Below are 14,383 nucleotides of genomic sequence, written 5' to 3' on the forward strand. Positions count from 1 at the left end.
AGTCTCGGGGGGGGGGGGGGGGGGGTGTGTGAAACAAACACCCTGTCAGACTGTACCATCAATATGAAATAAAACACACACACACACACACACACACACACACACACACACACACACACACACACACACACACACACACACACACTTGATTCAAAGGCCAAACCAAACCCATGAGATGTTTAGAGCCCCCGGAAAAGCACCAATCTATAAAAGAGCAATAGACCAAAACTAAATGATTATTTTTTTATTTTTCCACAGACAATGCAAATTGTGGCTTTTTCAGAGACTTCGCAATGAGCACTGTACACACAGTGACTACAAGAACACTGAGACACCCAACAGCCACCAACACCCAGAGCTCTGCGGGGGCAGCCTCTTCCTTCATCACTGCAGCTGCAATGTCGCTTTGTTTTGGTCCAATCACAAGCAGAGGTCCCAAGGTGGTCACTGACTGTTCCTCTATGATAGGTTCTGCAGCAGGAGAAAAGCAGGTGAGGGTTATGAGATAGCTAAACACCTCTACCAATGCAACTAAGGGCTTTCAGGTGAGAACTCAGCTCCCACCTAAATGGGCAGTCCAGTGTAGACCCTCCATTAGGGTTTCAAATTGTCATGTCAACCAATAACTAAACAGAATGTTGGTGGTTTGAAACCTTCTGATTCATTGCAATCTAACCCCTTTAGAAGGAGATCTCCCTTCTTAGTTTTAAAACTAGTGAGGGGGGTGACAATGGGGCAATATGAAGACATCCAGGTTCTAGGCTTCCTCCTAAATTGCCACCCATGTCCCTCAGATGCCTAGTCACATTTCCTAGTGTGGGAAGTCTGGGCCAGGTTATACCAACACCAGTCAGGATTTTTCCACCCCATAACTGTACCCTGGGGAGATGCATTACAGGAAAACCGGAGTTAGACTTACCGGTAACTCCTTTTCCAGTGGTCTTCCAAGACAGCCGTAGAGAGGATGGAGTCCCTCCCATCGACACGGGAAACACATTGCCAACAGTTCAAAAGGCAGTCCCTGGTCAGTCATTTACCAAGAACCGAAGGATGGAACTGCAAAACATAACAGGTAATAATGTTAGTACATCAACATAATCAAAAAGGGTGCGATTGTGCTGTCCTGGAAGACCACTGGAAAAGGAGTTACCGGTAGGTCTAACTCCAGTTTTCCCCAGTTGTCTTCCAGGACAGCCCTTGAGGACCCCCAAGTACTCACCAGATTAGGGGGGGGGGGGGGGGGGGGGGGACCACGGCTTGGAGGACTTTCCTCCCATAAGCCTGATCCTGACTGGACATTAAGTCCAGCCGATAATGCCTTGTAAAAGGTGGAGAAGCTTGACCACGTGGCTGCTTTACACATTTGCTCCGGGGTGGCACCAGCTCTTTCTGCCCAGGATGCCAATAATGCCCTTGTGGAGTGGGCTTTAATACCCCCTGGAGGATCTCTATTTAATGCTTTATACCCTTCTGCTATAAATAGCCTGATCCATCTAGCCATGGTGACCTTAGAAGCTTTTTGTCCCTTACGCTGTCCGGAAAAGAGCACAAAAAGTGAATTTAACTCTGAATGGATTGGTTACCCTATAGGTATTCTAGAATACACTGCCTCACATCTAACGAAATTGTTTTTCCTTTCCCGTTTGAGGCATTCTGACAGAAGGGAGGACAATATCATGACCTATGGAAACTAGATGCCACCTTTGGCAAGAACCCAGGGTCTGTCTTTAGGATGACTGTCTTCTAGAATTTGGAGGAATGGCTCTCTGATGGAGAGCTTGGATTTCACCTACTCTACGGGCTGAAGTAATTGCCACAAGAAGCACTGTCTTGAATGTAATCAGTCTTAGAGAGGCCTCTGAGATAGGTTCAAAAGGTGACCCCAAAAAGGCCTTTAGAACAATAGATATATCCCAGGATGGAGCTATGTTAACTCTGACTGGTTTGCGTCTAGAGATTGCCTTACAGAACCTAGCTATGAAAGAATCTTCCTGTAACTGTTTCTTTAAGTATACACTTAAGGCAGCTATCTGAACCTTAATAGTACTCGGAGTTAGTCCCTTGTCTATCCCCTTTTGGAGAAACTGTAGGATATTTGTTGTATCCATGTTTACCTCACCTCGGCTATCCAGCCAGCTATTAAAATTTCCTCCACTTTCCTGTAAATAGCTTGGGTAACTGGTTTTCTACTCTGTAGCAAGGTCTGAATCACTTTCTGTCAGGCCTTTGCTCCTTTAATATTTCTTCCTCAGTAACCACGCTGAAAGATTCAGCATGGTTACTTGCGCATGAAAAAAGGTCCCTGAGACAGAAGGTCTTGTCTGTAGGGAAGTCTCAGAGGAGGTTGGTCTGTCAACTGTAGTAAAATTGTGAACCATGGTCTCTTGGGCCAATATGGTACCACTAGGATTAAACACGTTTCTTCCACTAGAAATTTCGCTAGAACCCTCGGGATGGGGTGAAGCGGAGGAAACGCATAATCCAAGCTGAAGGTCCATGGAATCTGTAAGGCGTCTGCCAAGGGTTGATCTCCTGGGCATAGCAAGCAGAAACCGGGAACTTTTGCATTCTTTGTTTGCAAAAAGGTCCACTTCTGGTTTCCCCCAGTAAGCTGTTATGTAGTCGAACACTTCCAGGTGCAGAGACCACTCTTTATTCAAAACTAGTTGTCGACTCAAGAAGTCTGCAGTGGTGTTCTGCTCCCCTTCAGGTGTATTGCAGAGATGGATTCTAGATTGGATTTGGATTCTGCCCACTGAAATATGTGTCTGGCCACCAACATTAGCCGAGGACTTCTGGTGCCTCCTGCTTGTTTATATAGGCTACAGCCGTCAGTGTCTGCGTGGACTTGTAGGTGGTGACCTTGTATTGTGACCTGAAAGACTAATAGAGCTCTGAGGATAGCTGCTACCCTCTTCCAATTGGAGGAGAAATGTTTCTCCTCTGGCGCCCACCTGCCCTGGGCCCAGCCTGAGTTGAGATGGGCTCCCCAACCGCAGCTGCTCACATCCAGATGTGATGGGCAAGATCCAGAGAACCACTTTGGTTAAATTCTGTGTCCTTCCACCACCACAGGGAGTGTTTTACTCTGGTGGGGATAGATACTTCCTCTTCCAGATCCCTGACTCTTAACTGTTCCAACAAGAACCTCTGAAGGTCCCTTTGGTGGAACCTGGCCCATTGTACGGCTGGGATTGCTGCTGTCATAAGTCCTACTACTGACATCACCTCCCTCACTGTACATTTGGGGCTGCTTTGAAGAAAAGACATTCTCTGCCACAGATTCAATATCTTTTCTTCCGGCAGGACAATTCTCTTACTGACAGGATCTTGTAACATAAATACAGATTATTACGTGTTGCGGTAGTTTTGGATTTTTCCAGACTGATTATCCACCCCAATTGACTCAGGCTGAGCTGTGTTAACTCTAAGTCCTGACAAAGTTGTTTCTCTGAGTGGGCCGTGAGGAGCAAGTCTTCTAGATATGGAATGATCGAGACTGACTGCAGTCTTAACGGAACTAGTGCCTCCGAGAACTTTGGTAAAGATTCTTGGGGAGGATGACAGTCCAAAGGGAAGTGCTCTGCACTGAACATGATAAATTTTGGTGTCTATCTGAATCGCCATCCGAAGAAATTTCTGGCATTCCTTCCTTATTAGGATATGTAGATTGGCATCCCTTAAATACAGGGTAGCCATAAACACCTTTTTGCCGTCTCTTCCTCCAAGTTTTCATCCATACTGACCTCCTGTCTGCGACAGAAAGCGCCACAGTTTTAGCTGTAAACTTTACGGAATCAGTAGAGGCGTCAGATGAAACTTTGTCGCCTTGAAAAGTATAGCAAAAGGTTTTTAAGAGCTCCCCCTAGGAGTGCCTGCTTTTAGGTGTTCTTGTAGTTGTGATAACCAGAACTCCAGATTTCTAGCCACACAAGTGGCTAGAGCTGGTTTCAGGCATTCCATAGAAGCATCCCAGGCTCTTTAAGACTACGTCTGTTCTCCTGTCCAGTGGGTCCTTTAAATGACCCATATCCTCAAAAGCCAGGTCAGACTGTTTTGAGACTTTGGACAGAGGGGCGTCTAGTTTAGGATTTTTATTCCAGACCACCTCCGGGCTCTCAAAGGGGAATCTCCTTTTAAGGGAAAAAGGAAAGACTCTTATCTGGTTCGGCCCACTCCCTACGGACCAGGTCAGAAAGCATGCTATGTATAGGAAATGCTTTTGCTTTCTTTTTCCCCAGAGCCTCATACATTTTGTCATGTCTGGACAATTGAGTTTCTTCCTCATCAATTTCCATAAATCCTAAATAGCGCTCAACAGCTCATCTACTTCCTCAAGAGACAGCTTGTATGTTGTGGCTTTCGTAGCTACAGCCTGATCCTCATCCTGATCTGGGTCTGAGTCAGAGGATCCAGGACTAATGCGGGGCTATGCTCCCTGACTATACGGGGCTCCCCGGAGCTGGGTGTTGTAAGGCCTGGTGAGGAGGGAATAGCAGCTGCTCTACTGGTGGAAGCAGACGTGCTTACATCTGCGATTAACTCCTGGAGAGATTTAAAGGTTGATGCCATCTCATCTTTAAAAGGAGCCAAGGAATTTAGCCAAGGGAGAGTCTGCCTCTGTTTTAAGTAAGCCTGCAATACACTGTGTGCATAAGGCTTTGTTAACGCCCGAGGACAATTTCCACAATTAGGGCATTTTTTGCGGCCCAACTTGTCTTCCCTTGGAGCCTCCTTACCCTGAAATAAAGAATAGATGATCTTAATATCAAACAACCGCCAAACCCTCTTTAAAAAAAGACCCGTGCTGCAACCACCACTGCACTGGGAATTAAAAAAAAAAAAAAAAAAAAAAAAAAAAAAAGTACAGGGCTTGCCCAGCAGCCTACCTGGGTTTGACTGGTGCCTGCATCCACCGGAGTGTCCTGGGGATTAGCCTCCATGGTCCCCCTCTCGAGCTCCGGATCCCGCCGCTAGTCTGGTATAGCTGGATGGGATTTGTAGGCCCAGCGTGGGCTTTCCCCTTCCTCCTTGTGCCTCTAGAGACCCGGAACAGGAAGTCTCGGCACACAGCAATGACGCAGTTCTGCCGGAAATTACGCAAATGGCGTCTCCGACCCCCACCGCAATTACAGCAAGGAGCTGTGATGGACGAATCCACCCACACTGCTCCTGGTGGGAACCTGCATTGCCCTGTCCCTGGCACACCTCGACACTGGAAGGAGGAGGGGGGGGGGGGGGAGAACGGGTCTGCTCCGGATTAGCTGTACGGTACCCAAGCTCAAATGTGAGAAGGTAAGGACTAACCTGGGGCTGCTTGATAGGACCCTGTGCAGCTCCTCTCCCTTCAGGTAGCCCCTGAGAGATGTAGTCCTCTCCTGGTTCCTGGCAACATGTTCCTCCAACAGAGGAAACACAAATGACTGACCAGGGACCTGAGGGACCGCCTTTTGAACTGTTGGCAATGAGTTTCCTGTGTCGATGGGAGGGACGCTATCCTCTCAAGGGCTGTCCTGGAAGACAACTGAGGAAATCAGTTTTTAGATCATTGGAGCCCCTATGGCCATGCTCATTTTTATACATGGCAGCTGCATGGTTAAAACTCACCATCCAACGCTTCCCTCTTCAAGGGCTCTCGGTCTTCTAAATCGGCTCCTTCCTCCTGTCAGACCAGTAGGGTTGTTGCAGGTGCCTGATGTCCCACAACACTGGCAGACACTGCTGGGGCCCTCAACTGCTGACCAGCTAGAGAAAACAAGCTGATGTCAGTATCAAATTTTTTTTTTTTTTTTTGAAGATACACTGGAAGCATGGGAAAAAACCCAACACTGTATGGGTAGTTAGACATTTACCTGGTTATGAAAGGACTTGGGGATCATCCCTCCAGATGCACATTAAGCTACAGTGTCAATTGCCTGCTAGCAGTACATGGATGCTATATCACTTCTATTAGAACAGGTGTAGAAAGTACTCTCAGCCTAGGGCTCAAGGTCAGTGCCAGGACAAGGTCATCCAGCACCCAGGGCTAAGAATCCAAGCCACACCCACCCCTGCCCCCAGGTGTAGGAGTGGATGAGGCCAATATTGGTGTGAGGTCTGTAATATGTGTTTAAATATCAATTGTGGTATACTGCAGTGAACTCAAGTTAAAAATGAGTACACAAATGGGGCAACAGTGGCAGAAAAATTTTACTGTGTCAGTCTGAGGACCGATTCGCATCTACTGTATGTCAGTGGGCTGGAGGGGGGAAATTGGCTCTGTGGGTAAAGGGCTCTAGGGGGTCTTAAGAGGAAGGGGGAGGACAAGTACTATGACTGGTTAGGATGTGTGGCCATCATTGTTTGACAAGTGGGGAGGGGGCAATAGGTCACCGCCTGTTCAAACCCTGAAAAAGCTGACCCACAAACACCCCAATCATGTTCATTGCAGGGCAGTTGTGGTGCAGCCCCATTCATGTTGACATGCCATTAATATCTTTGCCATTGAACAGCACCAAGTGGCTGCATATCCTTGTTCAGGTGGGTGGTAAAACGCATGCTTGCACTGCCCCACCTGTGTGAATGAGCCCCTAGGTCTTATTTAGACACATTCTCATATTTGGCCATTCCACTCAACACATTCAAACCAGACAGCAGTAACCAGAGTACCACACCCTTAGCAGGGTTGCCAACTGTCCAGAAGGCTGGCTGCAGTCGTCCAAGCCGAGTGACTTGCACTGACCGGAGCCAGTACAGCTCCAAATCCTACCCCCCACAGGAACAGGAGAGGGCTTAATCTGTTCCTCCTCCTGCCCTTGCGTCTGCCCAGCTGCTGGCAGATGCATGGTAAATGAAGTTGTCGATGCCTCCCATCTAGATCTGGCCCTAGAGACAAGTGAAGGCTGGCATTGAAAGGTGCTGACATACCAGGGAAAATAACTTATCAGGAACTAAGGTGAAGTGAGCAGGAAGGAGAATGAAGTGATGAGGTGTGGAGAGAACAATTCACTTCAGTTAGCTCTGCTACTGACTGTGGTAGAGTGACTGGGGGGGGGGGTTAAAGAATGAGGGGCAGTGGAAGAATACTCCACATGGTGAGGAAGTCCAAGCAGCTGCAACACCCAGGGCACCCACCTGTCCAAACCTGGCACATGCCCTCTCTGCACCACATTCACACCTTGCACAAGGGCATTTGAAATCCAAAAACCATTTAGTATCCTTCCCACATAGAAGTGTTCTACATGTTGGAAAAGTCCAGGCAGAACAAAAACCCCTCAGGTTATTTTAGCCTGCAGACAGCCCAAGTCTAGCTTGTCGTCTATTCCAATGTAGACTTACCTGGCATCACAGGTACCCACTGTAGTTTGAGGCAAGACTAGCTGCCAATCAACGGGACACCAAGAGTCAGCACAGCTCATCTTTTAAGGGGGCAGCTTTGATTTCCAAGGTGTCCCCAAAGCAGAATTAGAGCACCATACCCATAATTCTGACCAAGCTGGCACCTGAGATTAGACAAACTTTCAGCCCCATGAGGTTGCTTACCTGGCCAGCCATTATTTTAATACTAAAAATGTGCATGCTATGGTAAGGACCCTACAGAGGATGCCTATGTACCATTATGGTTTATCAATATTTTCACCATTGGTTTTGGAAATACACCATGTTAGGGCCACAAAGTTTGTTCGTCACTGGTTACTAGATCCATACAGAAGTGACTATTACAGATATCATTTGTCTATGGGAAGAGAGCAACAATCCCTGGACACTCCATCATTTAATAGTCTCACCTGTTTGTGGCTTTACTATAGGAACAGGCCTTGTTAATGGAATCTGGGACCTGGGTGGCAGCAGCAGCTCTCAGGTAACAGGTTATGTAGATCTGGAATAAAACATTTTAATATGTTAAACATTTCTACAAAGCACCAATGTGTGCAAGCAATGCAAACAGTCCTCACCAGAGATGCATCATTTCCTAGGAATCGGAAGGCATCCACCGTGAACTGTAGAGTGTTTGTCTGGACCCTTGGGGCGATGAAGGCTGAGGAGGAGTCAGCTTGGGTTCCATCTACAAGACACCTGCAGAAGATGGTCACTTACAATTTGGGTCACACGGCAAACCCCCCCCACTCCCCAGCCAAACATACCCATTGTCTTTAATGATATCATAACTTGGAGAAGAGGTGGCATCAGGAGATATGGTGGCCACACAGCGGTCCACATACAGGATCATCTCAATTTGGTTGTGAGTATCCACAGAGGCCTGTATGTAGAGAAGATCCCCCAACTGATAGATGGGAGAACTTCTGGGCCCACTCCAGTCCTCTGTATACACAAAGAAAAAGGGGGATTAGTAAAGGCCCAACACCCCCCACCACCACCAAAATCACCCATCTTCCTCACCAGTCATCAGGACCAAAGAGAAGGACAATCTTTCTTCTAAAGACACAGTGGTGCTGAACGGAACCCATGTTGGCTTAATGGCCTGGCTGCTCACGTTACCGTGCCTACACAGAACCAGATCTAGGTCAGTAATGAGTCAAAGGAAGTTATTTAATATCAAATTCATATTAAATTGTCCTGCCCATCACCGACGTGTTGGGTGCAGGGTCAAATCCTGGATACAGCTACACACTATTCAGCTAGTTATAAAGAATGGCTGTCTGGTTGAGTCCATCCCTGTTGGACAGTGACAAAATGAAGCCAGATAGTGAAGCCATAATCAGGACATTATTCCTGAACCTTTAAAAGTGACCAGGAGCAGCTACTCGATTTGTCCCCAGATTCTCTTTAGAGCCTTGTTGGGCCAATATCTCTTCATAAACACCTCCCATTGAAAAAAAAAAAATAAATAAAAAAAAAAAAGAGCATTGTAAAGAATCCAGGGTCAAGAAAGGAAGCACCACCATCTTGAAGAAGAGCTCCTCTAAAATAAAGAAACGTATCCTGTCAACGTAGAGCCTCCCACTATCACACTCTTTGTAAGAGAAAATTTGTCATTAGTGCAGTAGAAGGGTTAAGTTGTAGGCACAGACTCCAAGTCTGCAGATGTCAAGAGTAGTTAAAGTAGCTAAAATTACCTTAAAAACTCTTGAGCCTATAATGTCAAAACAGGCTTCCAATACACCCCAACCAGGAAAGGAGATATAGAAGTCTCTTGGCAAGGACAGATGGCAGAAGAACCCAACAGGGGGGTTTAACCCTCCCCCACTCCATCCAAACTTAGATATTGACCAGATGCTGAACACCAGTTGGGACATGCATTGTGCCCTAAGCTCATCCAGTAGTGTTAACTCACCGGTAGTAGAAACACATTATGGGGACCACAGCTGGGTTGGTTCTGATGATTGGAATGGAGGAGGTTGGGCTGTAGGTCAGGTTGGTGGTGTAGATTAGCCAGTCTTGAGTCATCTGTGCAGAGAAGAGAATGATACAACATAGTAGACTTACAGACCTGGGAAGCTGCCATTGTTTGGCCCATTTCTGAGACCAGACACAAATCTAATTTTTAACCCACATCTGGGAATAAACCCCAAGCCCACCCTTGCTTGGGCCATGTCTGGGAAGACCAGGAACCAAGCTGTCATGTTGAGAAGGCTTTACCCTTTAGGACTCAAACTTCAGGACAGCCACATCACGCCATTTTTAGAATACCAGACCTCTTGTTGTATGACCAGTTCTTTAACTTCATGCTAGTAAAGAGGTTTCGCCAAAGCACGCAGGTAAAAGTTTAAAAAAAAAAAAAAGTTAAGTTTGCATGTTTTTTTTTTTTTTTTTTTTTATTCACTTGCTAGGTAAAGAGGCATTTCAGAAAAGATCAACCTTTTTGCATAGCCCTCTCCTTATTGCCCAATTAATCTGTGCTGACCCATCTCTTGCTACATAAACCTATCTAGGTGCCAGGGGAGAAGTGTATACATACATTTGTGGACCTGAATAGTCTGGTGACAAGTCTTCCAACAGTCATTAAAGGGTCAATCTATAAAGACATGTCATCAGTGGCCACCCACACCATTATCACCCCCTTAAAAAGGAGTCTGGAGAGTAGTCTTTCAAACACTCCTGGTGGTTATCCAGCTGTACACCGCGTTCCAGATAGAAGCTTCAGCATCCTGCTATCAAACATCATGGTTGGGCAGAGGTGTGACCACCATCAGTAAGGCAACTACAGGGGGGTACCAGCACGCTGTGCCTCAACATGGTGTCCTGTGACTCCAAAAAGGCATCCCAGATATGCAAACCGGCCTCACAAGCAGGATCTGCTCGTGTGTGTGTGTGTGTGTGTGTGTGTGTGTGTGTGTGTGTGTGTGTGTGTGTGTGTGTGTGTGTGTGTGTGTGTGTGTGTGTGTGTGTGTGTGTGTGTGTGTGTGTGTGTGTGTGTGTGTGGTGAAGTGGCCCCCCACTATCCCAGCAAATGGTGGGAGAGGAGACTGCATAAAGATGTGCTTAAAGTGTAAGTGAAGGAACATTTGGATAGAGTTGTGTTTGAAATAGAACCCATCAGGTTTTTATTTCGGTCTGGATCAGGGCCGGACTGGCCTACCGGGATACCGGGACATTTCCTGGTAGGCTGCCTGCCCTGGGGCTGCAGCGCTCCCCTCCCTCCTCCCCTTGTCACAGCGGGAGTCAAGAGACTACTGTGTCTCAGCTGACTGAAACTTTCAGCCGCGCTGTGACAAAAGTCCCACCCTCCTCCTAGAGCAGCTCGTGTGATATGCAGGGGGGGGGGGGAAATACAATAATGTAAGTGGGCACTGATATAAAGATTTCCCCCTTATATCAGTAACCCAGCCCCCCTTATGATAGATACCTAGTTCTAGGTGTTCTCATAGCTGTGTTAGAAATATATAATATGCTATTCAAATGCGCTTTAAAAATGCATGGTTTTCCCTTTTATGAACAAGAAAATGACGTAATGCTGTTGGGCTGGTATAAATGCTATGGGGCTGGTATGAAATTTTTTTCCCAGGACGGTTTTTATTATCAGTCCGGCCCTGGTCTGTATCCTATGGGAACACGTGTTCTTTTGACAACCAGGGGATTTCTTCACTTCCTATGTTGGCTAAGGGACAGGACAAAAAAAAAAATAAATAAATAAACCTCCCCAATAAGATAGATATCAAGATACCCAGAGGGTGCACCAACAATGCTCAATGGAACATCAGCTACAGGGTCATTAGGAAAAACCTGCAGTGTAGGAATTATGTAGTTCCAGGTGAGGGAAGCCAGAAAAGCAGCAGATAATGTTCTATACATGACAGACTACTGGAAGGGGAGGACTATGGGGGGGCCCCCCCCATTAACTGGAATACATGGAAACATTTTAAGATTACCTGCACCATGTTGCCGCAGTCCTGGAGGTTGATCTGGAAGGTAACAGTGGTGTCTGTACTCTGGGTGTTGGGTTTGCAGCCACGGGGCCCCAGGCTCAGGTCAGATGGTTGGATCAGCTTTCCAATCCCATAGAAATCCCTCTGGACGTTAACCACTATGTTGTCCTCTCCACACTGGATGCGGATAGGGGAGCTCCCAGGCTGCGGCAGATCTCGTAGAACCCCTCCAACACGTCCACCAAGTAAACCCACAGGGACCCCACCTCTAGATGCCCCAACCCCCACAACAGGGCGATTAGCATTCCAGTCTCTGGAGCCCCATCTAGAAGAGCCCTGGCCAGGTAGAGCCCTCTGGTGGCTCCTCCACCAATCTGACTGGCGGCCATGTCTCACCAAGACTCCATCACAGCCAAACTCTGACCAACAGGCCAGAGCCAGTAGTAACACCCAACCACTCTTCACTAGAAAACCCATCCTGCCCATAAAAGATACAATAAAGAGGAGGGAGAGAGAGCTGTTCTTTATACCTCTCCCATCAACCACTAATTTCCCCAGCTGGGGCCAATCATCATCACACCCAATGACTGGGACTATACATGATGGATGAACCACTAATGGAGGTCACCTCATCCCCCTGAAGATCCCCCGAATAATAGGACTAAATTCATACTAAAATCAGATGGGAGAGACAGGTCTACATGGAGTGTGCTACACAAGCTGCATGGAGGAGAGGAATCTCACAAGGATGTACAATGATTGGATCACTTACAACTGATACTACACCATACTACTAGTGTCACTCACACCAACAGGAGATATTTATTATAGGGCTCAGAAGCACGGGGATGGTGGAAACCCCTCACGATGGGCACAGCAGGTATACAGACCTGGGAACTCAGCACAGGGATGGTGCGAACCCCTCATAATGGGGACAGCAGGTGTACAGATGTGGGAACTCAGTACAGGGATGGTGGTAACCACTCACAGGTCTGTACATCTGCTGTGTTCATTATAAGGGGTTTCCACCATCCCTGTGCTGAGTTCCTGGGTCTGTACATCTGCTGTGTTCATTATGAGGGGTTTCCATCATCCCTGTGCTGAGTTCCTGGGTCTGTAAACCTGTTGGGCCCATTATGAGGGGTTCCCACCATCCCTGTGCTGAGTTCCCAGGTCTGTACACCTGCTGAGCCCATTATGAGAGGTTCCCACCATCCCTGTGCTGAGTTCCCAGGTCTATACAACTGCTGTGCCCATTATGAGGTTCTCCCACCATCCCTGTGCTGAGTTCCCGGGTCTGTATGCCTGCTGTGTCCATTATGAGAGGTTCCCACCATCCCTGTGCTGAGTTCCCAGGTCTGTACACCTGCTGTGCCCATTATGAGGTTCTCCCACCATCCCTGTGCTGAGTTCTCAGATCTGTATGCCTGCTGTGTCCATTATGAGGGGTTCCCACTATCCCTGTGCTGAGTTTTGGGGTCTGTACACCTGCTGTGCCCATTATGAGGGGCTCCCACCATCCCTGTGCTGAGTTTTGGGGTCTGTACACCCGCTGTGCCCATTATGAGGGGCTCCCACCATCCCTGTGCTGAGTTTTGGGTTCTGTACACCTGCTGTGCCCATTATAAGGGGTACCCATCATCCCTGTGCTGAGTTCCTGGGTCTGTACACCTGCTGTTCCCCTATATGAGGGGTTCCCACCATCCCTGTGCTGAGTTCCTGGCTCTGTACACCTGCTGTACCCATTATGAGGGTTTCACACCATCCCTATGCTGAATTATCGGGTCTGTACATCTGATGTGCCCAACATGAGGTGTTCCCACCATCCCTGTGCTGAGTTCCCGGGTCTGTACACCTGCTGTGCCCATTATGAGGGGTTCTGGGAAGGAAAGGTGCAATGCAGGGGAGGGGAGTGAGAAGTAGAGATGCACTGTAAGGGAGGGGACTGTGGAAGATGGGTGATCAGAAGGGGAGGGGACTTGGAAAGTTGAACTTGTCACAAAGCCAGGAAGTTCCATCTGAGTATACAATGAAAAAACCAGAGACCTCCTTCGGTGGATGTGTTCTGTAGATCCAGATGGACAGAAAGCTGAAGCCACATCCAGACCATACCTACTGTATACCCATCTCTTACAACTTCCCAGTCCTCCCTATGGGTTCTTTAATATGACAGGTGGCTTCACTGACTCATAGGGAGGCTGCACAAATCTCTACATGTCGCTCCCGGACAGACCCATTTTTTCTCAGACAAAGAAGATCCCCATCCCACCCATCCCCTGCTTGGTTTGGGTCCCTGGCATGCCTGCACACTGCAGGAAAGAGGACAACAAGTTTTTATTTCCATCAGGTGAAGCAGCAATTACAGATTTTATTTATTGATTGATTTTGATCAGAACTAAAAATAATATACATTTGTATCCATATACATATACATATATCTCCTTCATCAATCAGATCAATATGACACATCATAGATTAATATTTAATTTTTATTTTCAGCCAGTAGGTGGCGGTCTGGTCTTCTTTTCACTTGTAAGTGTTCCATCCTTCTCAGCTGTGCTGAAGAAAGTGAATGTTATTTACACAATTTCCAGCACAGCACTGACTCCACCCTTATCACATGGCTGGGTAGGAAGTTTGCAGTTGTACCATGCGGTCTCTTAAGCTAAGACACAGAGCTCTGAGGGTCCTTTATCATATGATATCATATATAATAAAATTGTCCCTGCCTCCTTTTTCCCTTGTAGGTTTTTATTATTATGAAAATTAAAACGAGAATATCTTCATACATCCCGTTCATTCTATGTATGACATGTACAGAGCACGTGTGATCCTTTATCAGAGATGAGTCTGTGGGATGGCTGGAATATCCTCCAATCAGTGTTGGCTCGCACCTTGGGACTGTTGTTGGCGCCTGCGCTCTTCATTCAAAAGGTCCTGAAAAAAACAGAGGAGTTCCGGTCACCCCGAATGAATGTCCCATGACTTCCCATGATGATCTTAAAGGTTATCTAAAGGAAAAACTGTGTTTTTTTGGTTTTGGTGGAACAGGGAAGGGTTGGACCCTCTGTCAGGAT

At 47.2% G+C, this 14,383-nt stretch overlaps 2 protein-coding genes across 4 annotated transcripts in view; both read right to left on the minus strand.

The window, feature by feature from the left end:
- Positions 1-229: 229 nt before the first annotated feature.
- LOC141133836 (zona pellucida sperm-binding protein 3-like) lies at positions 230-11,846 on the minus strand. The gene is given in 9 exon segments (XM_073623407.1): positions 230-471; positions 5,608-5,627; positions 5,629-5,745; positions 7,767-7,858; positions 7,935-8,055; positions 8,124-8,301; positions 8,380-8,483; positions 9,275-9,387; positions 11,310-11,846. Coding segments are annotated over 9 exon segments (1,455 nt in total). The 5' UTR covers positions 11,793-11,846; the 3' UTR covers positions 230-244.
- Positions 11,847-13,637: 1,791 nt separating this feature from the next.
- The window catches only part of LOC141133837 (phospholipid scramblase 3-like), a 31,904-nt gene continuing 31,158 nt past the window's right edge, over positions 13,638-14,383 (minus strand). For all 3 annotated transcript variants that reach the window (XM_073623408.1, XM_073623409.1, XM_073623410.1), the window contains exon 7: positions 13,638-14,243. In XM_073623408.1, coding sequence (XP_073479509.1) covers positions 14,184-14,243 — 60 coding nt within the window. In that variant the 3' untranslated portion in view covers positions 13,638-14,183. The remainder of the gene's footprint in view (positions 14,244-14,383) is intronic.

This window comes from Aquarana catesbeiana, linkage group LG03 (genome assembly GCF_042186555.1).
Source record: "Aquarana catesbeiana isolate 2022-GZ linkage group LG03, ASM4218655v1, whole genome shotgun sequence".
Classification (NCBI taxonomy): Eukaryota; Metazoa; Chordata; class Amphibia; order Anura; family Ranidae; genus Aquarana; species Aquarana catesbeiana.